At 53.5% G+C, this 26,459-nt stretch overlaps 1 protein-coding gene across 2 annotated transcripts in view; it reads right to left on the reverse strand.

The window, feature by feature from the left end:
- The window catches only part of prex2 (phosphatidylinositol-3,4,5-trisphosphate-dependent Rac exchange factor 2), an 825,781-nt gene that overhangs the window by 256,940 nt on the left and 542,382 nt on the right, over positions 1-26,459 (reverse strand). For both annotated transcript variants that reach the window (XM_072467618.1, XM_072467617.1), the window contains exons 27-28: positions 26,192-26,286; positions 3,746-3,828 (exon numbers count right to left, since the gene is read on the reverse strand). In XM_072467618.1, coding sequence (XP_072323719.1) covers positions 3,746-3,828; positions 26,192-26,286 — 178 coding nt within the window. The remainder of the gene's footprint in view (positions 1-3,745; positions 3,829-26,191; positions 26,287-26,459) is intronic.

Here is a 26,459-nt window from a genome sequence, read left to right on the forward strand (position 1 = left end):
AAGCATTCATCAGGGAGTCATATTGAAAGAGTTCCTACAGGAAGTAATTCTAGCAATGTGGATTGAAGTAAAGATGTTTTGTTGCAATTATATAGAGCCTTGGTGCGGCTTTAACTGGAGTATTGCATACAGATTGAGTCTCCTTTCTAAGACTTGACTCATGAGTACGATTGTTCAATGAGGAAAGACTGAGGAAACTGGGTTCATATTCTCTAGAAGAATGAGAGGCAATCTCATTGAAACATATAACATTTGTACAGAGCTTAATAAGATAGACGCAGGAAGGATGGTTCACCTGGTTGGGGAGGGGGTGGGGGGGGGGGGGGATCTAGAAGCAGAGGACACAATCCCAGAATAAGCAGTAGGCCATTTAGTAGGCATGAGGAGGAATTTCTGCACTCAGAGGATGATAAATCTCTGAAATTTTGAATTCTTTATCCCAGGTGGCTGTGGAGGCTTCATCATTGAGTATTTTCAAAATAGAGAACAATATATTTCTAGATATCAAAGATATCAAGGGATATGGGAATAGTATGTGAAATGACGTTGAGGTAGATCTTATTGAATGGTGGAGCAGGCTGGAGGGATCGAATGACCTACTCCTGCTCACATTTCCCATGTTCCTAATTCTCCTATCTCTACATCACTGAATATAAATATAGGATTGAATTTTAAAAAGGTTAAGATATGTGAGATGCTGTGCCAGAACTGAGATCTCAAACCATGACATGGATAACAATCCCTGTAGCTAACAAGGTCATTGTCGCATGAACTTTCATAGTAAGCACTGGAACATTCATTATCGGCCAATTATCTATCACATATCACCGACATTTAGAAAAACAAGTATTTGCTGCAATGTAGAAGTAATTGGTATGAAGACCCCTGTATGTCCCCAAAACGTAAATTTTAAAGTAAAGTGAACTGGTAGCTTACTGATTACATTTTGACTGGAACGAACAAATCATGTTATTGACTATTTTCACAGAATCGTCATGGTGTAGAAGGAGGTCATTCGGCCCATCGTGTCTGTGCCGGCTCTCCAAATGAGTATTATGATTTCCTACCATTCTCCTGCCTTTTTCCCATAACCCTTCAAATAATTGTCTAATGTCCTCTTGAATGCCTCGATTGAACCTGCCGCCACTACACTTCCAGGAAGTGTATTCCAGACCCGAGCCACTCACTGTGTGAAGTTTTTTTTTCTCACATTGCATTACGGGATTTCCCCACTGAATTGTCCCTAGCCCCTGCCAATGACCTAATGGGGATCCCAACTTTAAATGTCACAATCCCTTTTTAGGTCTAATTTACAATTCAGATTAGGGAGGTGCCGGGGGTTCCGTGTCCATGAGGGGTGGATGGGGAGGTCCATGGCCAGGGTGCGCAAAGGGGAATTCCATAGTTGGAGGTTGAGGGGTTCCGTGTTGGGGTGTTACTTGGTGATTTCATCAATAGTCACAATGTTGAGTTCCATACACACCAGTAACCCTGCTACTGCTGGTCCATTTGTATCCACCAGGTAGAATACTTATGGTTTCTTTGCAGCCGTAACTGCATTTCAATGTCAATGTACCTGTGCAAATAATGGATGTCCCATTGCACGCATTAGGTTTTCTGTTGTAGGTTGCATCATTGACTTCCAATGATTCGAATACTTACCCTTCAAAATTCTGACTGGTAAGATATTTGCGCTCACTCTCATGTCGACTTTGGCTGTGAACATGTGTTTGCTGCTTTTCTTTGGGCATATAATGTTGATAGTAAGAAAGTTTGTAACCGTTTGACTTTATTCACACAATGGGCGGGATTCTCTGTTAGCCGACGCCGGAATCGGGGCGTGCGATCAGGAGTAGAATGGCTCCCGACGCCGAAATCGCGGCAGGCGCTGGTTTGACGCCAAATCGTGATGCACCGCCTTGTTTCTAATTTTTATTCTTCGTTCATCCGATTCTCTGATAGATAAACAGAAATAGCATGGCTCCAACATTTGCTTAAAAGGCCTAAATTTTGATAGGGCATCTGTGACCTTCCAATTCATGCTGGGGAATTTGGTGGTCATCTTCCTGAAGTTTCCTGCCCGTTACAAATGCTGTCGATGTGTAGAGAATTTGTCGCTTCTCTACATTTGTGGGGAGATTCTGCAATGTAGATGCCATATGGCTTCTTTTTTTCCTCCCCTGCTTTTTTTTTGGCTGGAGTTTGTGTTTTTCTGTTTTGCATGCTTTCTGTCTATAGTGCAGGATGGCACCCAAGTATGTCACAGTAGCTCTGTAGCTTGTACTGTCGGACTCAAAATCAACTGCCCAATCCACCAACTATCTCAGAAATCAGGGACTCATTGCTCTGTGAAGCGCTGTCTGTAAAGGGACTCTGCATCCCAGGGTCTTCAATGCACATAAAGGCTTTGTACAAAATCTTACTCTGTGGTTTTTCCTGTCATCTTCAAATCTTCATTAAGTCATTCAAGAGGAACCACTGTAACTCACCACCTGATAGCCATGGTGGTCAATGCCAGGAGGACATGGATTCAGTGCTGCAAGAATTTCAAGGACCTTCTATGAATGGTCAAGGTCAATGACCATATCTTAAAATGTCATTCCCATCAACAACACCATTACCCTCAAACACTACTCAATGCACATCACTCACCTACCAACAATCTCTATCAATCATGCTCATGCACTGACAGAACCACATTGCTAGTGCAAAGTGCTAAGACTCAATCCTACCAGTGCTTTGGGTCAATATTGCATGCATATCCCCGTAGTCTCCAGTCCTCGTGCTCCAAATTAAATGAATAAAGTAAATGCCATGTAAAATCAATCAAATACTTAAATGATTACTTTTAACTTTTATTTTTTACGTGGGTGGTTGTAGTGTGGGGAGGCTTGTGACCACATTTGCAGAATGCAAATGTTGGAGCCTAACATCGGCCTGTGTTATACTAAGTTCTTTATAGATCAGACCATGTTACAGCAGGATCCCAGTGTACCTAACATTCACAGCTTCAGAAAACAAAATGTTGGAAATACTCAGGCGGCATCTATAGAGAGAGAAACAGTTAAGGTTTCAGGTCGATGACCTTGAGAACAAAAGTCAAAGCTGAGACTCTAGTGCAATACTGAAGGAATGCTGCACTGATGAATGTGTTGTCTTTTGGAAGAGATGTTTAAAACAGAGTGGACATAAAATATTCCATAAACCCTATTTTAGAGAGGAGCAGGAGAGTTTTCTCCAGTATCCTGGCCAAACTTCTGCAGCACCTGGGATGCAATATGAGGCTGTTTGAGGATGCCCTGCAAGGCTATATGCAGTCTCCACCAGTGAAAATCAGCAGCCTTCCATCAGCCATGCTGTAACTACTGGGGTAGCATTGCATAGGAGAACTGGGACAGGTAAAGGCACATGAAGTCAGGACAAAAGGAATGTATAAGTTTGACGAGTTGAATCTCTCCTCCATTGTAGTTAAAACTGGAATGTAAAAGAGATATACGGATGTTTTATAACGCCTCCAATAAAGCCCACAAAGCAAAGGGCTTATATAAGCTGGGTTCTTATGAGCAGATAGAATTGCATATTGTGCAGCTGTCTACATTTTGTAGTAAAGTTACTTATGAAAGAATATTAAACCATTCTGCGAATGTTTACAGGAATCTTGATTCTTGACCAAGTGCTTTAACTTATATTCAGAACTGCCAACAAACATTTGCGAACAAAGTGGATTTGGTTTACTTTGACTCACCTGACTGAAGAGATGTTCTAAGCAACCATGCAGTTTATCCTGCTTGTCATGTGAAATGCGAACAGAGCAAGGCAGTTCATCCCCTGTTAGATAGGAAAGCAAAAATAAACTTAATAATGGTTCACCATTGCAAAATACTCATTTTGAATGGAATCATTTATATTTTTAATAATCCTAATCATATTTCATGAGCCTATTTGGATTTTATTCAACATATATCAGTTATGGATGCAGTTAGGAGAGTCCGATTCATAATTTCATACTTTGACAAAGCTATGTTTCCCCAGTTGTTGAGTTCCTTCTCGCCTAACACATATGGGTAATTTATTACTGAGGACGGGAGCAGGGTAGAATGGGCGCAAGTTAAAAATTTTAAATTTATAAACCTAACCCACCTATTATCGATGTTAACAGAGGCAGATGTGGGCGAGGTGAGTAGGTGATTCACTTGATCTCTGGAGGCAGGTCTTTCATTTAAATATTCAAATGAAGCTGCAAACCTCTCACTTTACCTCCATTTCAGATTTAACACTGGTGAGCTGAGTTTTTAAATCCTCAGGAATCTAAACAGTTGGTGAACGGCAAGACCAGCTGGATTGAATAGATAAGTGCCATCCCCGCCTTGTTTGTAGACCGGGAAGAACAGGCATTCTTCCCTTTGACCTATTACGCATATCTGTTAATCTCCCTTTGATAGGAATCATCCTCCTCTTCTTGTAGTCAGTCGACCTCCTGACACCACCACCCGTAAGCTTTCCACGTCCCTCTCCCTGATGTCCGATCTATGCTCCCTCCCTTCCCTCCTCTACTCAAGCTGGCTTTTGTCTTTTACCCCCCCCCCCCCATGAATGTACATAGCTATACTGAAAATAAATACATAATCTTTTATATAATCTCTAAGAAGTTCCATGATCATTGAGAAGATATTGATGGTGATGGAATATTGAGCATGATGATCTTCATGGTGTTCTGCACAAATTGCCCAAAATGTTCTACACTGATATATCTATGTTCTGCTTTGCACTGCTTAACAACAGAGGTCAGTAACCCCGTAAAGTCCAGATTGTAATGTTAAATATAAATGTGCGAACATGATCGGTTTGTCTTTCCTTGGCTTGAATGAAGTAGAATTTAGTTTATATCGAGTTTATGATGCAGACCCCATTTTCCATATAGTTAATGTTTGTCGCTGGATTTTTATTTCCATTTGGCCTGGGTTAAAATACCGGCAAGACTTCAATTCCATAGAAGCAGTCACTTAGCTGTAACCCTGGTAATTTTTCTAGGTTCAACGACTGCCCAACTGAATGGACTCCGAGGCATGTTACATCATAAACCAGTCTCTTGCTGCAAGGTAAAAGCAAGGTAAATCTGAGGGCAGAACAGAAGAGATCATATTGAAACGTACAAGATCCTGAGGGGACTTTACAGGGTGGACTCTGAAAGAAAGTATCCCCCTGGTGGGGAAGTCTAAAACTAGGCAACATAGATTAAAAATTAGGGGTCTCCTATTTAAGACTGGGAAGAGAAGAGTTGTCAGTTTTGGAATTCTCTTCCCCAGAGAGCTGTGGAGGCTTGCACATTGAGTATGTTCAAGAGTGAGTTCGATAGATTTTTGATCAACAAGAGAGCCAAGAGTATTGGGGGGGTAGACAGGAAAGTGAAGCTGTGGCCATAATCAGATCAGCCATGATTCTATTGAATGACGAAGCAGATTCTAGGGGCCAAATGACCTACTCTTGCTCCTAGTCCTTCTGTTCATGCCAGTAAAGCCCACATCCTATGAAATAACTTTTTAAAAATTACATACTATCAAATCAATACACCAAAGACTGAAATCTTTGACAGAATGATGTGGTTCACAAAACACTAAATACATCAGAAAGACCATCAAGTCCACTCCATCTAGATGTATAATTATTTTATGATCAATTCATCTCAATCTCACTTTAAAAAGTTTATCTAATTTCTGTGGGTAATTTGCTGAATGTGAGGTGGTGTATTGCATTAAGGAAAATAGAATTATAGAATAGAATTCCTACAGTGTAGAAGAAGGCCATTCGGCCCATCGGGTCTGCACCGGCCCTTGGAAATTGTAACCTACCTAGGTCCAATCTCCCACCCTATCCCCATATCCCAGTAACCACACCTAACCCTTTGGGCACCAAGGGGCAATTTAGCATGGCCAATCCACCTAACCTGCAAATCTTTGAACTGTGGGAGGAAACCGGAGCACCCGGAGGAAACCAATGCAGACACGGGGAGAACGTGCAGACTCCGCACAGTCACCCGAGGGCGGAATTGAACAAGGATCCCTGGTACTGTAAGGCAGTAGTGCTAACCACTGTACCACCGTGCCGCGAAAATGGAGAAGAGGGTTAAATGCAATGACTTGGTGACACCAGATTTCACTGAGGTTGGGTTTGTGGTGTTTTTGTTGGTGAGGATCACGGCATGTATATCATTGTGGAGTAGGCAGAGAATGGTGATAAATATCTGAGTGCAGCCAAATTTGAGGAGAAAACTCCATAACATTTGTGATTGACAGAATCAAAGGCTTTCGTGAGACTGAAAAAGGCCATGATGCTGTTCCTTGCACCTTTCTTGAATCTGTTGCGTAGTGATGATCATGCACATGACCTAACAGAAAAAATTCTAAGTGTGGTAGCGAGCGGAAATTGCTTCCCGACGGCCAACCCAGTGAGACCGCTATTGGTGTCTAATGCCAATTAGAGCCAGTAATGACGCCCCACAGCTTTCACGTCAGAAATGGCTGTCCTGCCAGCTGATTTGCATGGGCCATGCCAGGCACCTCCCTGCTAACGAGGGGGAGCAGCACTTAAATACAGCAAACACCAGACAGCACACAGCCATGCCACCGCACAGACAAGCCCCTCCTGGTCCGGCTTCTCCTCCTCCTCTGACAAGGCCGCAAGTTCCTACTGCTCCTCCTTCACCACGTTGCCCCGCTGCTGTGCCAGGTTGTGGAGGGCACAGCAGACCACCACAAAGTGGGCGACCCTCTGGCGGGGTGTACTGTGTGCTCTACCAGAATGGTTAAAGAATCGTAACCACATTTTAAGCAGTTCGCTATACTTCTCAAAGACAGCCCGGGTGGACACATGGGCATCGTTATATTGGCTCTCTGCATCAGTCTCCGGCCTTCGTACTGGAATCATTAGCCAGGAACTCATGAGGGTAAGCCTTATCCCTCAAGAGCCAACCAGTCATCTTGGAGTGTCCCTTTAAGATGCTGGGGGTCTTGGAGTGTCTTAGGGTGTAGCTGTCATGCACACTCCCTGGGAAGCGTGCACACACATGTCTGATCTTGAGGTGGTGGTTGAACATTCCTGTTAATGAAGGGGGCCCCTGGACTGCCCAGTACACACAAGGTGACATGTACGCCATCTATTCCCACCCAGACCTGGGGCATGCCAGCGATGGTGGAGGATCCTGCACCTTGGTCGCCTGGTCCAGGTCAAAGTTTCTTGATAGTCGGCTGCCCAGGCAAACAGCGTATCCGTGACTTCACGGATGCACTTGTGGGCTATTGGTTGGGATATTCCGCACAAGTCCGCGCTCGAACTCTGGAATGATCTCGAGGCGTTAAAAGTTCAGGGCTGTGGTGATCTTGACGGTGTATGGGAGTGGGTATCCTCCTCCTCCACATGGTGCCAAGTCCGCAAGGACATGGCATAGATGCTGCAGCGTCCCCATGTTGAGGCGGAGCCGCCTGCAGCACATGGTGTCCGACATCTCTTCAAACGACCAGAAACACCTGTACACCTTGGGCCATCGCCCACCTCCACCTCTGGGAACATTACTTGAACTGGGCGCAGGTTCTCTCCCCGATCCATACACATGCCTCCTCTGATTGCAGGGATACTACGAATAGGGCTCTGTCCTGGGGGTGTTTCGTGTGACGGACAGGTAGTAACTGCAGTTGTCCCTGGTGTGGGTATACACAATCCGGGAGGGTGCATGTTGGGTCCATGGTGCTGAGCCCCTCACCCCTCAGCCCAGGGGCGGCCCCCATCGATGGCGGCCGGCCGCTAAATGACGCCCACGTGACAACTCGCTGGTGAGCCGGTTAGATCATGGGAGGCTGTTCGATAGGGGATCTTTCCTGATACCAATTTGGAGATTGGCTTTAATTGGTGATTATTGGCCTCTCGCCACTTCACGGTGGGATCCGGATCTCATCAACGGGAGCGGGCTGGTTACATCGGAAACAGGTCGGCGCCCGACGCAGATCCCGATTTTGGTCTCTCTAAACTGCTCGCATGGATTCGCGCCTGGTACGACCCGGTGATTAGTATGTACCCCATGTCTGTGGTCCCTCTTGATGGACACCAGGGGCGTCATTCTCCGACCCCCCAGAGGGTCGGAGAATGGCCGTTGGCCGCCGTGAATCCCGCCCCCGCCGGTTGCCGAAGTCTCCGAAGGGAGAAAAGTCGGCCGGGCGTTAATGGCGCCGCTGACGTCGGAGAATGGCACGGGTGTGCGCAAGGCAGCCGATTTTGGGCCTGCCGATATTCTCCCTTCCGGATGGGCCGAAGTCCCGTCGACGTGATGACCGGTCACGTCGACATAAATCAAACCTCCTTTTCATTGGCGTGAACCTGTGCTCCAGCTTCACGCCGACCAGCGTGGAGGTGGGTGACGGCCTGGGGGGTTGGCCGCTGGGCAGGCGATGGCGTGGCCGCAGTCTGATTGCGTGGGGGAGAGGTGTGTGTAGGGTTTTGTGTGTGTGTGTGTGCGGCTGGGGGGTGGTTAGAGTGGGCTGGGCACCGGGGGAGTGCCGGGAGGGGGGTCCGTGCCGGGGAGGAGGATGGGGGGTCCGTGCCGGGGAGGGGGATGGGGGATCCGAGCCGGGGAGGAGGATGGGGGGTCCGTGCCGGGGAGGGGGATGGGGGGTCCGTGCCGGGGAGGAGGATGGGGGGTCCGTGCCGGGGAGGGGATGGGGGAGTCCCTGACGGGGAGGAGGATGGGGGGGGTCCGTGCCGGGGAGGTTGTGGGGGGTCCGTGCCGGGGAGGGGGATGGGGGTCCGTGCCGGGGAGGAGGATGGGGGTGGGTCCGTGCCGGGGAGGGGGATGGGGGGGTCCCTGCCGGGGAGGGGGATTGGGGGGGGGTCCGTGCCGGGGAGGAGGATGGGGGGTCCGTGCCGGGGAGGAGGATGGGAGGTCCGTGCCGGGGAGGAGGATGGGAGGTCCGTGCCGGGGAAGGGGATGGGGGGGTACGTGCCGTGGAGGGGGAAGGGGGGGGGGTCCGTGCCGGGGAGGGGGATGGGGGGTCCGTGCCGGGGAGGAGGATGGGGGGGTCCGTACCGGGGAGGGGGATGGGGGGGTCCGTGCCGGGGAGGAGGATGGGAGGTCCGTGCCGGGGAGGGGGATGGGGGGGGTCCGTGCCGGGAAGGGGGATTGGGGGGGGTCCGTGTCGGGGAGGGGTATGGGGGGGTCCGTGGCGGGGAGGGGGATGGGGGGGGGGGTCCGTGCCGGGGAGGAGGATGGGGGGGGTCCGTGTTGGGGAGGGGAATGGGGGGTCAAGTGAGTTGGTCCACCTGGCCAGGTGCCAGCCTCCAACAGTTGGACCCATGCGGTCCATGCCACCTGGCTGGGGGCAAGGAGGGTATATGGGCAATGATGACATGTCGTCGTTCCCACCCCCCCACCAGGTCGTCATGTTTTCCGATCATCCAGCGATGTTGGCCGGCATGGCGGCAGCCGCTAATGTCCATGTTGCCCTGGATGAGGAGGAGGAGGAGGAGCATGCCAGAGAGGCGGGCGGCAGCCGCCCAGGCTGGAGGGACACCTGACCGACAGGACGAGGAGGGGGAGGAGGACGTCGCGGCCCCACGGCAACGGAGGCACCCAAGGGCGCCCCGTGGGTACCGGCCCCGGCAGTCATACCAGGACCTCACAGACCGGGAATGCAGGAGGAGACTCCGGATGAGGCGGGAAACCGTGGCACACATCTGCCACCTGCTGGTACACCTGTCACCGCGTGGCACTGGCGGGGGACACCCTCTCCCCGTGTCCGTCAAGGTTAAGGTGGCCCTGAACTTTTATGCAATGGGGTCATTCCAGGCATCGAGTGGGGACCTGTCCGGCATATCACAGACATCGGTGCATCGGTGCATCCGGGCAGTGACAGATGCTCTATATGCCATGGCGCACCGCTACATCCGCTTCCCTGTGGACCGGGCCAGCCAAGATGCCCGGGCCGTGGGCTTCTCTGCCGTGGCCGGGTTCCCCATGGTCCAGGGCGCGATTGATGGGATGCACGTCGCCGTGCGGCCACCTGCAGGTAACAGGGCCGTGTTCACCAATAGGAAGGGGACCTATTCGATGAACATACAGGTGGTCTGCGACCACCGCATGATGATCCTGCACGTCTGCGCCCATTACCCAGGCAAGTGTACACGACTCATACGTGTTGTCGCGGTCATCCATCCCCGGCATGTATGAGGGACGCCATCCCCGGCTGAGGGGCTGGTTGCTGGGCGACAGGGGCTACCCATTGCGATCGTGGCTGATGACGCCTGTACGGAGGCCACGCAATGAGGCGGAGAACCGCTACAATGATCCCCATGTAGCGACAAGGGGAGTGATAGAGAGGTGCTTTGGCATGCTGAAGATGCGTTTCAGGTGCCTGGACCTCTCTGGGGGCGCCCTCCAGTATCGGTCAGATAGGGTCGGCCGCATCATTGCGGTGTGCTGCGTCCTGCACAACATAGCCCAACAGAGGGGTGATGTGCCGCAGGCAGAGGAGGGCGGAGTGGAGGAGCAGCAGGAAGAGGCGCAGTCCTCCTCAGATGAGGGGGATGGGGGCAATGGTCAGGGCAGACGGGCTAGACACAGGCGGGTGGCTGTCCACCGTTACTGGCTGGCCCAGCGGGCACGGGACAGGCTGATAGCCGCCCGCTTCACTGACTAGATGGGCGTGGGAATCGGGTAGTATGGCCACAGACTGCACACCATGGCAACAGCCGACCACCCACACCCCCCACCCATCCACCCACCCAGCACCCTCACCCCCCTCCCCAACCGCACCCACCCCACCCGCATGCACACCACCCCCCCCATTGCCGATCCACCTGCGGCACAACGGCCGGGCTCACACAGTTGCGAGTGGACGCGTGTCTATTGCAGGCCATGGAGGATGATGACAACCCGCCCTGCGGTGAGCTCCTGGCTCCACATCGTTGGACTATGTCTGACCCATGGCCACAGTACCACCATCCACCCGGACCATCCCTGCATGCGGCTGTGACACTGCAGCGCACGGTCCCGTCCTCTGCCCGGGTGGGATGTTGATGGCGGCGCCCAGGGGGAAGGGGGCAGACTCACCTGGGGCTGAGGTAAGACCACCCCTCACACACACACTTGCGCTCAACGTACATGACACCCCCGCACGCTTTGGACAGAGCACAAAGGCAGCTTCTGTAGGTGTAACATTGACTTTAATAACCAAAGGAGTTCATGCACGTGCCCTAGCCCCTAAAACTCATCTGTGCCCTGCACCCGTGCCAACTTACTCAGAGTCTAATTGTTTGGCCTTACGGGCCCTTTGACTACGTCTACGTGGTTCCCCAGACGGTACAGCAGAACTGGAGGTGGACTCCTGTGATTCCTGCCCTCTGACACTGGATCCCTTTGGCGGCCGTTTCCTGGGGCGTCCTGGCCTAGATGGGCCAGGCTGCGGCCCGGGCGACTGGGATGGAGAGCTGCCAGCCTGTCCTGCCCGTTGCCCACCCGATGCACCTGGGACGGAAGGGGGGTGAGTCCGAGGTGTCGCGGTGTTCCGGGACCTCCCCTAGAGGGGGACCCGGGACGGACCACACCACCTCCTCCTCCCTCGGGGTGCCCGATGGCCCCCAGGCCTCTACATGGGTGGGGGATGCGAACGGACTGGCCATCCGACGCCTCCCCGACATCTGGCGCTGCCAGTCCTGGAGGCCCGTGCTGGTATCGACAGGGGTCTGCAGGTTTGCAGCCATGGAGCCCAGGGGCTTGGCAAACCCTGTCTGTGACAGTGCGACGCCGGCTCGCACATGGCCACTGGCGCCGATGCCCTCAGCGATGGCCTGCTGAGACTGGGCCATGGCCTGCAGAGACTGGGCCATGGCCTGCTGAGACTGGGCTATGGCGTTGAGTGCCTCTGCCATCTGCTGCTGGCACTGGCACATGGCCTTCTGTGAGAGGGCAGCCATGTCCTGGGCCACAGACGCCGCCTGCACGGAAAGCCCCAGGCCTCGCAAAACGTTCCCCATGTCTGACAGGGTCGCACCCATTGCCTCCACCGCGGACGCCACCCGTGCGGTGTCGGCCTGGGTGGCACGCATGACCGGCACCACTCCCAGCTCCTGGACGCGGGTGGACTCCTCCACCTGCGACTGCAGCCGCCGCAAGCCGGCCGTCACCCTCTTCGCTCGTCTCCGGGACGGTGGTTGCTATGTGTGGGTGTGGTAACTCCAGGAACCCGGGATCCATCTGGGCGGCAGATGTTCGCTTGGGCTGGGCTGCCCTCCGACCGCCCGGCCCCTCTGCTGCTCCTACCTCCACCTGCTGTACCGGGACGGCTGTGTTGTGCGCACCAGTGAGTGTACCAGACGCCTCATCACCGAGGTGAGTGTTTCTGCGATGGTGGAGGGTGTTGGTGACAGCAGTGGCGTTGTGTCGTGCTCTTCGTCCCACTCTGAGTCCATGGCACTTTGGGGTGGGGGTTCGTCTCCACCCATCCATTCTGAGTCACTGTCCGGTATTTCGTCTTCCTGGGTAGTGCTGTCCCGGGTAGGGGTGTCCTGGGTAGTGCTATCCCGGGTAGGGGTGTCCTGGGTCGTGGTGTCCTGGGTAGGGGTGTCCCGGGTAGTGGTGTCCTGGGTAGTAGTGACCTGGGTAGTGGTGTCCTGGGTAGTGGTGTCCTGGCTCGGCTGTGACGGGGGCCTGTGGCTGCCCCCCTCGTCGCTGGGTGGCACACGCCTGCCTCGTCGCATCCGCACGTGACGGGGGCGTCGTCTCCCTGTTGCGCCAGGTCTCTCCGTCTCCCGTGGTCTCCAAGGGACATCCTGCAAGCGTCGCATGCCGGAGGGTCCGGGTTTCTCCGTCTCCCGTGGTGTGCGAGGGGCATCCAGCGGGCGTCGCATGCCGGAGGGTCCGGGTCTCTCCGTCTCCCGTGGTGTGCGAGGGGCATCCTGCGGGCGTCGCATGCCGGAGCGTCCGGGTCTCTCCGTCTCCCGTGGTGTGCGAGGGGCATCCTGCGGGCGTCGCATGCCAGAGGGTCCGGGTCTCCCCGTCTCCCGTGGTGCGCGAGGGGCATCCTGCGGGCGTCGCATGCCAGAGGGTACGGGTCTCTCCGTCTCCCGTGGCCTCCGAGGGGCATCCTGCGGGCGGTCTGCATCTGCGGGGATGGGTGCCTCGACGTTTTCTCCTGCGATACACAATGAAGCATGCATGGTTAGACACGCAGGCAGTGATCAGGTGATATGGGGGAGGGGGGATATGGGGGAGGGGGGATATGGGGAGGGGGGATATGGGGGAGGGGGATATGGGGGAGGGGGATATGGGGAGGGGGTATATGGGGAGGGGGGATATGGGGAGGGGGGATATGGGGAGGGGGGATATGGGGGAGGGGGGGTATGGGGGAGGGGGGATATGGGGGAGGGGGTATTTGGGAGAGGTGGGGATATGGGGGAGGGGGGTATGGGGGAGGGGGGATATGGGGGAGGGGGGACATGGGAAGGGGGGATATGGGGAGGGGGGATATGGGGGAGGTGGGGATATGGGGGAGGGGGGATATGGGGGAGGGGGGATATGGGGGAGAGGGGATACGGGGAATATGGGGGAGGGGGGATATGGGGGAGGGGGATATGGGGAGGGGGATATGGGGGAGCGGGGATATGGGGGAGGGGGGATATGGGGAGGGGGATATGGGGAGGGGGATATGGATATTGGGCGGGGGGGGGGGGGGGGAGGCTCACCCTGCCTGCTCTGACGAGGTCGTTCACCTTCTTGTGGCATTGGGTGCCTGTCCGTGGTGTCAGGGCCGCAGCGGTGACGGCCTCTGCCACCTCCCTCCACAGACGCCGGCTGTGGCGTGGGGCAACTCTGCGGCCGTGCCCGGGATACAGGGCCTCCCTCCTCTGCTCCACTGAGTCCAGGAGCGCCTCCACATCCCGTGACTGGAACCTCGGGGCTGAGCGGCGGCCAGCCATCCAGTCGGGTGTTCCGGTCGGGTGTTCCGGTCGGGTGGCGGGGAGCAGCGCGTCCTTATGAGCCGTCATGCCGTGCGGCGTGAATGACGCTGCACGGCGTGAACCACGTGCGCAAGCGCGGATCCCGTCACGTCGCTGCTAGCCCATTTCGGGCCGGAGACTTTTCAACCATTTTTCCGGCGCGACGCAAGTCGGATTTGCGCCGTTTTTGCGCCGATCGGCGGAGAATTGCGCCCCAGATTCCCAAAACAACTGCTCTACTTGGAACTCAGTTACGTCAGGAGATTGCCAGGAGGCTAGCAGAAATGGTATAGGGATGTCCCACAGCATCTGTGAAGAAATCAAACGTACCCGCCAATTCATGGGAGTCCCTGGCTTGTGATCGACCAAAATGGAGAAGGCTTATTCAGGAGGGCACTGAACACATCGAGAGACTTTGTCACAAAACTGCAGAGGCAAAATCAAGGTGTCGGAGAGAGTGCACAAACCGCCAAACAACCCCTCGAATGTGGACAAGGTGCGGCGGTGGTGGGAAGGAGAAGGAGTAGAGTGTGTTAGGATGGAGGAGGAATCTTGTAAGGGGTCTAGTTTGAGGGCTGTGGTGATGGCAGCATTGCCAATGGCTCCGCAAAGATATTCAGGGAGCCCGGTGGTGCAGTCCACGGTGAAGATATGGAATCAGTTGAGGAAGCATTTTAGGGTGGAAGGGATGTCGGTGCTAACGCCGCTGTGCGAGAATCATGGGTCTGAGCCTGGGGGGGGGGGGGGGGGGGGGGGGGGGGAGAGATGGGTAGTGTATACAGGAGGGAAGTGGGGCTGGTCAGGCTGAGGGATTTGTATTTGGAGGAAGGGTTTGATGTAGGAGTGGTTTCAAGACTTGTGTATTGAGTCAGCTTCCACGTGGGGTTATTCCCTGTGGCTCAACTCAGTACAAAGAGTAAAAACCGCAACAACAACCTGGACGAGGTGGCTGTTTAATCAAGCATGTTACGTGTACACGGAGAACAGACTTGATATCTGCCAAGACCTGTTCTGCCGAACAAAGACCAGAACACAGTACTTATACAACGTTCTGTGGTAAACACCACTAGTAACATTGCATGTATTACGGTACTGCCCCTGTATTACAGGTACAACAATAAATCCCCGCCTGCCGGCTCCTCCCAGCAGGCGGCGTATAAAAGTGTAAGCTCTCCTGTGCTGCTTCCATTCTGGTTCCAGCTGCAGGAGGCACAACGTCTTGTGCAATAAATCCTCAATTGTTTCACCATTCTCGTCTCGTGGTAATTGACGGTACATCAATTTATTGCACAAGGTTTTAGAAGATGAACATTTTAATCAAGCCTGATCACCTGGAGCTGAGCCCTCATGCAGCCACGTCCACCTTCGACCATGGCTAGCCTGCTTCGAAGGCTACCTCAGAGCAGCCACTGAAGAACTCTCGGACCCACAGAAGCTCCAAGTCCTATACTCATGGGTAAGCCCTGAAATTTTTCCCTCATCTGGGATGCGCCCACCTACACAAAAGTGATGACGCTACTAAAGGGACATTACGTCGGTGAATCAAGTGTACGCCAGGCACCTCCTGGCCACGACACGGCAACTCCCGGGGGAGACTCTGGATGATCTCTTGCGGGCCCTACATATTCTCGGTAGCAACTGTGACTGCTAGGCAGTCTCGGCAGTCCAACACACCGAACTATTAATCAGAGACGCTTATGTCACGGGCATGACGTCTACGTACGCTCGGCAGCGACTATTGGAAGGGGATACGCTCGATCTTGCAGAGACTAGGCAGCTCGCTAACTCATGAGAAGTGGCCTCCCGTAATCTGGAGCATACACTCCCGAGCGCGCGGCACCCTCGTGGGCATCGTGGGCCCCACCAGCTGCCGACTTGAGCTCACTGCAAGCCTGCGCCACGCGGCAGCCAGCCGGCCCGGTCGGTCGCTGCTGTTTCCAAGCCCGGCATTACTGCATCCCCCATGTGTGATCCAGGGGCGCCACCATCTTCTCCACCACAAGCCACATGTGGACCGAGGGCACCGCCATCTTTGATGCCGCCCGCCATGTGCGCACCGTGGGCACCGCCATCTTGGACCGCGCCTCAGGACCCCTACTCGTCTGGCTGTTCGCTGCCCGCTGATACCTCCGCCACCGCTGATCAGCCCGGGACCTCGCAACATCTTCCGCAGCTCGCCTCCATCACCCTGGATCAGTCTCGGCCCCGCATCTCGCGACCGCTACGATGACGGTGGAGATCAACGGGCACGAGACGACCTGCCTCTTTGACTCCGGGAGCACAGAGAGTTTCATCCACCCTGCTACGGTAAGGCGCTGCTCCCTTCCGGTAATCCCCGTCACCCAGGAAATCTCCCTGGCCTCCGGATCCCATTCCGTTGAAATCCGGGGGTACTGTGTCGCGACCCTCACCGTTCAGGGCATAGAGTTCAGCAACTTCAGGCTCTACGTCCTCCTCCACCTCTGCGCTACCCTGTTACTAGGCCTTGATTTTCAATGCCACCTCCAAAGCCTTACTTTGAAATTCGGTGGACCCCAGCCCCCCCTCACCGTCTGCGGCCTCACAACCCTCAAGGTCGAGCCACCTTCACTGTTTGCGAACCTCACCCCGGACTGCAAGCCCATCTCCACTAGGAGCAGACGGTACAGTGCCCAGGACAGGACCTTCATCAGGTCGGAGGTCCAACGGCTTCTGTGGGAGGGGATCATTGAGGCCGGCAACAGCCCCTGGAGAGCTCAAGTGGTGGTAGTGAAGACTGGGGAGAAGCACAGGATGGTCATTGACTACAGCCAGACCATCAAATGGTACACGCAGCTCGACGTGTACCCCCTCCCACGCATATCTGACATGGCCAATCAGATTGCGCAGTATCGAGTCTTCTCCACAGTTGACTTGAAGTCCGCCTACCACTAGCTCCCCATCCGCCCGAAGGACCGCCAATACACTGTGTTCGAAGCAGATGGCTGCCTCTATCATTTCCTTAGAGTTCCCTTCGGCGTCACCAATTGGGTCTCGGTCTTCCAGCGAGAGATGAACCGAATGGTTGACCGGTATGGGCTGCAGGCCACCTTCCCGTACCTAGATAACATCACCATCTGCGGCCACGATCAGCAGGACCATGACGCATACCTCCAAAAATTCCTCCTGTAATAATCCACAGGAGGCAGGGATACTGTCACTACACCAGTATTGATTTGCAATAACTATATCCAAGAGCCGCTCCAAACAGTGCTGCTAGCATTCCAGTCAACATAAGACTGCCTCACAAAGCCTACACAGGTGCTTATATGGGCCCCCTCAATGAGCTATCATTGAGGGAACTCATACTCCAATTGGCCAACCAATAATGCCAATTGGAGGTCATTACATCTCCATACCGCCAAACTCCTTAACCTCACCTACAAGAAGGAGAAATGCGTGTTCCGCACCAACCGTTTAGCCATCCTTGGCTACGTAGTGGAAAATGGAGTCCCAGGGCCCGTGCCCCACCGCATGCGCCCCTCCTGGAACTCCCTCTCCCCCACTGCCCCAAATCCCTGAAACCATGCCTGGGTTTCTCTCGCATTATGCCCAAGGATCCCGAATTATGCGGACAAGGCCCACCCACTCATCAAGTCCACAGATTTCCCCCTGACGGCTGAGGCCCGCCAGGCCTTCAACCACATCAAGGCGGACATCGCCAAGGCCACGATGCACGCGGTCGACGTGACCCTCCCCTTTCTGGTGGAGAGCGATGTATCAGACGTGGCTCTGGCCGCCACCCTCAACCAGGCAGGCAGACCCGTGGCTTTCTTTTCCCGCACCCTCCATGCCTCCGAAATTCGGCACTCCTCTGTCGAAAAGGAGGCCCAAGCCATTGTGGAAGCTGTGCGACATTGGCGGCATTACCTGGCCGGCAGGAGATTCACTCTCCTCACTGACCAACGGTCAGTTGCCTTCATGTTTAACAATACGCAGCGGGGCAAGATCAAAAATGACAAGATCTTGAGGTGGAGGATCGAGCTCTCCACCTATAACTATGAGATCTTGTATCGCCCGGGGAAGCTCAATGAGCCCCCGATGCCCTATCCCGCGGTACATGTGCCAGCGCACAAGTGGACTGACTCCGGGCTCTCCACTATGACCTCTGCCACCCGGGGGGGCACCCGGTTCTTCCATTTTGTCCATTGAGGAGGTCAGGACTGTAACCAGAGACTGCCAAGCCTGCGCAGAGTGCAAGCCGCACTTCTACCGGCCAGATAGAGCTCACCTGGTGAAGGCCTCCCGCCCCTTGGAGCGCCTCAGCATGGACTTCAAAGGGCCCCTCCCCTCCACCGATCGCAACGCGTACTTCCTCAACATAATTGATGAGTACTCCCGGTTCTCTTTCGCCATCCCATGCCCTGACATGACTTCTGCCACGGTCAGCAAAGCCCTGCACAGCATCTTCACCCTGTTCGGTTTCCCCACCTACATCCACAGTGATCGGGGATCCTCCTTCATGAGTGATGAGCTGCGTCAGTTCCTGCTCAGCAAAGGCTTCGCCTCGAGCAGGACGACCAGCTACAACCCCCAGGGAAACGGGCAGGTGGAGAGGGAGAACGGGACGGTCTGGAAGGCCGTCCTGTTGGCCCGTCGATCTAGAAATCTCCCGTTGGCAGGAGGTCCTCCCCGACGCGCTCCACTCCATCCGGTCGCTCCTGTGCACTGCCACCAACGAGACCCCTCACGAACGTGTGTTTGCCTTCCCGAGGAAGTCCACCTCCGGGGTCTCGCTCCCAACATGGTTGACAGTTCCTGGGCCCCTCCTCCTCCAGAAGCATGTGCGGAGCCATAAATCGGATCCCTTGGTTGAGAAAGTCCACTTCCTCCATGCAAACCCGCAGATCGCCTACATGGCACACCCCAACGGGTGACACAACACAGTCTCCCTCCGGGACCTGGCACCCGCTTGGTCCCCACCCACAACCCCTGACCTGATACCGCTCCTTCCCCTCCCAGTTGCCTCATTCACCCCTGCGCCACCAATGAACCTCACCGCAGCCCCCACCCCAGCAGGATCCGTCCCCTCACTGGATCCACTAAGGGGTGACGAAGCAGAGGACAACACGCTCCCGGAGTCGCAGGTGACCACGTCGGCACCCACATCACCACCAGGACTGAGGCGATCGCAGCGGAGGGTCAGAGCCCCCGACAGACTCAATCTGTAATGTTTTTCTTCACCCCCGCCGGACTCTTTTTTTAAACAGGGGCTGAATGTGGTAAACACCACTAGTAACATTGCATGTATTACGGTACTGCCCCTGTATTACAGGTACAACAGTAAACCCCCGCCTGCTGGCTCCTCCCAGCAGGCGGCGTATAAAAGTTTCTTCTCTCCTGCGTGGCTTCCATTCTGGTTCCAGCTGCGGGAGGCACAACATCTTGTGCAATAAAGCCTCAATTGTTTCACCATTCTTGTCTCGTGGTAATTGACGGTACATCATGTTCAGAAATCCAATCGCTGAAGTTGCTACGTTGAAACTTATCAAATAGAATTGCAAGCAGTGTTTAAACTTCACCCAATAGAATCGCAAGCAACCGATGAGTAATCCTCATCCTGACAGCTATGTACAATCTCAGCAGCCTGTGATGACTGTTTGTGAGAAACAGAACAGCAGAACCAATGTGGTGATCCACTGTAATAGGAGATGTAAGGTAGGACCTGTACTACAGGTTCGCCGGTAGCTCCTGCTGGCTGGCTCCGCCCAGGGAGAACTGTATAAATATGCATGACCTCCAGTGCCCTGCCATTTTGCCAGCTGCAGCAGGAGGCCACACATCTGACTGTAATAAAGCCACAGTTGTACCCAACTTTAGTCTTTGTGCAATTGATCGTGCATCAATTTATTACAGTCAGATTTTCCACAGAATGGATATCCGAATTAAGCCCGATCGCCTGCAGCTGGATCCGCACTCGCCCAACGCCAGGAAAGACTTTACTCACTGGCTAGCATGTTTCGAGCCTTACATCAACGCGGCGGACCCCGCACCAACGGAGGCTCAGAAGATCAACGTCCTGTACTTCAGACTGAGCTCCAGCGTGTTCCCGTTGATCCAAGACGCCACGTCTTACAAAAAAGCAATGGAACTGCTCAAAGAATACTACACACAGAAGACGAACACGCTCTTCGCCAGGCATGTACTTGCCACCCGCTCGCAACTACCTGGTGAGTCTATCGAAGACTTCTGGCGGGCCCTAATTCCACTTGTCCGGGACTGTGACTGTCAGGCCGTCATGGCCGCCGAACACTCGAATCTCCTCATGCGCGATGCCTTCGTGACCGGGATTGCGTCGGACCGCATCCGAGAACGATTGCTGGAAGGGGCCACGCTCGAACTGGCGGAGACGAAAACCATTGCGCTCTCCATGATGGTCGCATGCCGTAACGTACAATCGTCCCTCTCCCGCCGCGCTGCCCACCCTTCTACCCCTTCCTACCCCTCCTGGACCCCGCCGACGACCTCCTCAGCCGGGGCCCTGCCTTCGCAATACACCTGCACCGCACGCCGATCCGCGCACCCCGGGGGTCCCTGTTGCTGCTTCTGCGGTCAGCAGAAGCACCCCCGCCAACACTGCCCGGCCCGCACTGCAGTTTGTAAAGCCTGCAGTAAAAAGGGCCACTTCACGGCTGGGTGCCAGGCCCGCGCAGTCGCTGCGATCGTGCCTGCTATCGCCCCCTCCCCACGCCAGGCACAATGGGAGACGCCATCTTCTTCTCCCGGGTCCATGTGCGACCAATGGGCGCCGCCATCTTGTCCCGACCCCACAATGTGCGCACCATGGGCGCCGCCATCTTGTCCCGACCCCGCAATGTGCGCACCATGGGCGCCACCATCTTGTCCCCCACAGGGTCCCCGGACATCTCGACATCGGAACCGCACCCGCTCACCACCCGAAGCATCCGATGGCTACCCGCAGCTCGCTTCGATGACGCTGGACCAATCTCGCCCGCACAACCTGGCCACCGCGTCGACGACGGTTAAAATCAACGGCCACGCGACCTCGTGCCTGCTGGACTCCGGGAGCACCGAAAGCTTCGTTCATCCAGATACGGTAAGGCGCTGCTCCCTCGCGGTCCACCCGGCCAATCAAAGGATCTCCCTAGCCTCCGGATCCCACTCCGTCCAAATCCGAGGCTTTTGTACAGTCACCCTCGCAGTCCAGGGCGTAGAATTTAGTAACTTCCGCCTCTATGTCCTTCCTAATCTCTGCGCCGCACTCCTGTTGGACCTGGACTTCCATTGCAACCTCCAGAGCCTCATCCTCAAATTCGGCAGGCCCTTACCCCCCATTACCGTGTGCGGACTCGCGACCCTCAAAGTCGATCCCCCCTCCCTTTTTGCCAATCTAACTGCAGATTGCAAGCCCGTTGACACTAGGAGCAGACGGTACAGCACCCAGGACAAGACCTTCATCAGGTCCGAAGTCCAGCGGCTGCTTAAGGAGGGTATTATCGAGGCCAGCAACAGCCCCTGGAGAGCCCAAGTGGTAGTGGTTAAAACTGGGGAGAAACACAGGATGGTCGTGGACTACAGCCAGACCATCAATCGGTACACGCAGCTCGACGCGTACCCGCTCCCACGCATATCTGATATGGTCAATCAGATTGCGCAGTACCGGGTCTTCTCAACAATTGACCTGAAACCCGCCTACCACCAGCTCCCCTTCCGGAAGTCGGACCAGCCATACACTGTCTTCGAAGCGGACGGTCGCCTCTACCACTTCCTTAGGGTCCCTTTCGGTGTCACAAATGGGGTCTCGGTCTTCCAAAGAGAGATGGACCGAATGGTCGACCAGTACGGTTTGCGGGCCACCTTTCCGTACTTAGGTAATGTCACCATCTGCGGCCATGACCAGCAGGACCACGATGTCAACCTCAATAAATTCCTCCGCACTGCCACCCTTCTCAACCTGACCTACAACAAAGAGAAGTGTGTGTTCAGCACGACCCGGTTAGCCATTCTCGGCTATGTAGTCGGCTGAGGCACAACAGGCTTTCGCCCGCATCAGAGCAGACATTGCCAAGGCCGGGATGCGCGCAGTGGACGAGTCACTGCCTTTCCAAGTAGAAAGCGACGCTTCAGGCATCGCCCTTGCTGCCACTCTAAACCAGGCAGGCAGACCCGTGGCATTCTTTTCCCGCACCCTTCATGCCTCTGAAATTCGACACACATCCGTCTAGAAGGAGGCTCAAGCTATTGAAGCTGTGCGGCATTGGAGGCATTACCTGGCCGGTAAGAGATTCACTCTCCTTACGGACCAACGGTCGGTAGCCTTCATGTTCAATAACACACAGTGGGGCAAGATCAAAAATGATAAAATCTTGCGGTGGAGAATCGAGCTCTCCACCTATAATTACGAGGTCTTGTATCGCCTCGTTTAACTCAACGAGCCCCCAGACGGCCTCTCCCAAGGTACATGTGCCAGCGCACAAGTGGACCAACTCCGAGCCCTACACGATAGCCTTTGTCACCCGGTGGTCACCCGATTGTACCATCTAGTCAAAGCTCGCAATCTGCCCTACTCCGTCGAGGAAGTAAGGACAGTCACCAGGGACTGCCAGGTCTGTGCGGAGTGCAAGCCGCACTTCTACCGGTCACACCGTGTGCGCCTGCTGAAGGCTTCCCACCCCTTTGAATGCCTCAGCGTGGATTTCATAGGGCCCCTCCCCTCCACCGACCGTAACACGTATATTCTCAGTGTGGTCGATGAGTACTCCAGATTCCCCTTCGCCATCCCATGCCCCAATATAACGTCTGCCACAGTTATCAAGGCCCTCAGCACCATCTTCGCTCTGTTCGGTTTCCCCGCCTACATCCACAGTGACAAGGGATCCTCATTCATGAGCGATGAGCTGAGTCAGTTCCTGCTCAGCAAGGGTATAGCCTCCAGCAGGACGACCAGCTACAACCCCCGGGGAAACGGGCAAGTAGAACAGGAGAATGGGACGGTTTAGAGGGCCGTCCAGCTGGCCCTAAGGTCCAGGAACCTCCCAGCCTCTCGCTGGCAGGAGGTCCTCCCTGACGCTCTGCACTCCATCGGGTCACTATTGTGCACCGCCACTAATAACGCACCCCATGAACGTGTTTTTACCTTCCCCAGGAAGTCTACATCCGGGGTGTCGCTCCCGACTTGGCTCGCTGCTCCAGGACCGGTCCTTCTCCATAGGCACGTCCGACTCCACAAGGCGGACCCCTTGGTGGACAGGGTTCACCTGCTCCACGCCAACCCTCAATATGCCTACGTTGAGTTCCCCGACGGCTGCCAAGATACTGTGTCACTCAAGGACCTGGCACCGTCAGGTGTCACCCCAACACACACCCCCACCAATGCGACCCCCCCCCCCTCACCTCCCACCGCGCCGCCAATATTGACCCTACCAGACCCCCTCCCCTTTTCTGCACAAGAGGACGAAGAGGACTTCTGCTTCTTCTGGAGTTCCCCGATGACTGGCCAGCATCAGCACCACCACCACCGCCATCGGCGCCACCTCCACCGCCGCTGTACCACTGTACATAATTCCACTAATTGTATATAGTTTCACGTCACCCACGCCGGACTCATTTCTAACAGGGGGTGAATGTGGTGATCCACTGTAATAGGAGATGTAAGGTAGGACCTGCACTACAGGTTTGCCGGTAGCTCCTGCTGGCTGGCTCCGCCCAGGGAGAACTGTATAAACTGTATATGCATGACCTCCAGTGCCCTGCCATTTCACCAGCTGCAGCAGGAGGCCTCGCATCGGACTGTAATAAAGCCACAGTTGTACACAACTTTAGTCTTTGTGCAATTGATCGTGCATCAACCAGCATCCTGGATTGTTTCACAAAGACAGGATGTCAGAAGTAATGTCCTTTTGGTCAAGTTAACTATCCTAAATCCCATTTGATTACTTATTAATGCTATGTCCTAAAAATAGATGTTTAATGGTTAATAATGATTACTCAGTCCTATAATTCATCTCAATCCTTAATAAAATAACTTATGTAAAACTACTCCAGTGGCATGCTAACTATTCAGTTTTAAGAGGTATCATTGCTGAACCCCCCCGCTTCAGGGATCGCCAGTCTGGAGAAGCTAAGGGAGAGGGTGGAGCTGCTGAGGAGATGTGAGTTTAGGTATCTCCAGGTTAGGGACTTTGCTCGAAAGGTCTAGAGGAGGTTCCGTAGGTTGCCAGAACCCTACTCGAGTGACGGCTGCTTCCGGATGTGGAAGGGGAGGGAAGAATTGGGGATATATACAAATGGCTGGGGGAGCAGGGTGGTAAGCGGATGGTGAAGATCTAGGAGAAATGGGAAGCGGAGTTGGGAGGGGAGATCAATTGGGGAATATGGAGTGAGGCACTGCGAAGGTTAAACGGGACCTCCTCTTGTGCAAGGATGGGGCTGATACAGTTTAAGGTGGTGCATAGGATGCATATCATTCAGGCGAGAATGAGTGGGTTCTTTCAGGGGGTAGCAGATGTGTGTGAGAGGTGTGGGCGGGGGCCAGCGAATCATGCGCACATGTTTTGGGGTTGCAAAAAATAGGGAAGATTCTGGGCGGGAGTGTTCACGGTCTTAGCCCGGATAGTGGAGGAGGAGGTGGTCCCGGACCCTTTGGTGGCGATATTTGGGATTTCAGAGAAATCGGAGCTCATAGAGAGGAGGAAGGCCGATGTTATGGCCTTTGCCTCTCTGATTGCACGGCGGCGAAATTTACTGGAATAGCGGTCGGCATCACCACCGGGGGTAGTGGCTTGGTTGGGTGACCTGTACGACTTCCTGCAGTTAGAGAAGATAAAGTATGAGTTAAGGGGCTCAGCAGGGGGGTTTGAGAAAATGTGGGGAATGTTTGTGACTGTGTTTGAGGAGCTGTTCATCACAGGGGGACAGGGGGAGAGGGAGGGTGTAAAAGGGGAAAAATCCGTACAGACTGTATAGTTGATTGTTGGGAAGTCTGTTCCCTGGGTGTTTATAATAATAATAATCGCTTCTTGTCACAAGTGGGCTTCAATGAAGTTACTGTGAAAAGCCCCTAGTCGCCACATTCCGGCGCCTGTTCGTGGAGGCTGGTACGGGGTTTGAACCCACGCTGCTGGCCTTGTTCTGCATTACAAGTCAGCTGTTTAGCCCGCTGTGCTAAACCAGCTCCTTTGCCTATTTGCTATTACAGCCTATTTGCTGTAACCTGTTTTGATACATGTTTGTAATAAAATACATTTAAAACAAACATTAAGTTCCATCACCGTGTGATTATAGCCTTCAATACCCCATTCTCAATGGATATTGACCCAGCTTCCTTCTAAAATCATAGTGACCACTTGCGGAGTCTGCTCCACATTTCATAACACACATCTCTAACCTTGTATGATTTTTCCATTGGCCTCAGGTTCCAAATCATTATTTTACAGACCTGTGACATGGTCTCCTTGGTATTTTTTTTCCAGCTAAAATTTCATTAACTTTTCCCTTTCCTCATAACTTAATCACAATACTAATTTTGTCATTATCGTGTCATTGTCGTGAACCAACATCTGTAAAGCTCAATATGGTTGCAATGTCATCCACATATTTGTCTGAATGGTTTTCATTTTTGCCAACTGCAATTGCAAAGGCACCCAAATCTTGTTTGTCCTCTACATGTGCCTGTTGTAATGAAGCTGAGTTGTGGGGGTGGGGGGAGAGATAAATCACACTGCTGCAGAATATATTGGCTCATATTACTGCTTTTATCAATCTGTACTGAATCAGTGCCTTAAATGCAATTTCATTTGAAAATCTCTTTGGTTCTTTTGTAATTTTAATTTTGATTTTTATGTGTTATAAATTTGGATTACCATGACTATATATACATTTTATTCAAAATTGTTTTTAAGTAGTTTTATGATCTGGAACACATCAACCACGGGAATTTTAAAAATATGGAGTGAAAAGAAATAAAATATAACAAATGTAGGGGGTAAAATGAAAGGTAAAGAAAGTAGCAAAAATATTTAGAAAATAGAAAGAATACGTAAAAACATTAGAATTGTGGTCAAAAGACAAAAAAAAAACATGTTGAGAAAAAAGATGATACTGTGATTCTAAAAAGTTCCTATGTGTAAAATCTAATTTATGCTGACCTCTGTGGCTCTGTTACTGACAGAGCTCCTGCTTGCATTTAATGGACTCACCACTGCATCATACACATTGTGTTTGTGGAGCTTACCAGAGTCCATGTCATCACTGTGCACATAGGAATCACAATGGCTGCTACATATACTTGTAAAGGAGGCAATCGAATTCCTATTACTGTTACAATCACTGCAGGGGAAAGAAAACATGTTAAGCCTCCCATTTTTTTTTTTTACAAATCATGTGCAGTTTAAACTGAAAATTGTTTCACACTTTATACTTTGACAGCTGCAGTATTTATGCTTAGCCGGGGCTATATTCCAATGGAGATGGGTGCAACACTGATAAATTATGCAATACAC

Source organism: Scyliorhinus torazame, chromosome 11, assembly GCF_047496885.1.
Source record: "Scyliorhinus torazame isolate Kashiwa2021f chromosome 11, sScyTor2.1, whole genome shotgun sequence".
In the NCBI taxonomy this organism is placed as follows: Eukaryota; Metazoa; Chordata; class Chondrichthyes; order Carcharhiniformes; family Scyliorhinidae; genus Scyliorhinus; species Scyliorhinus torazame.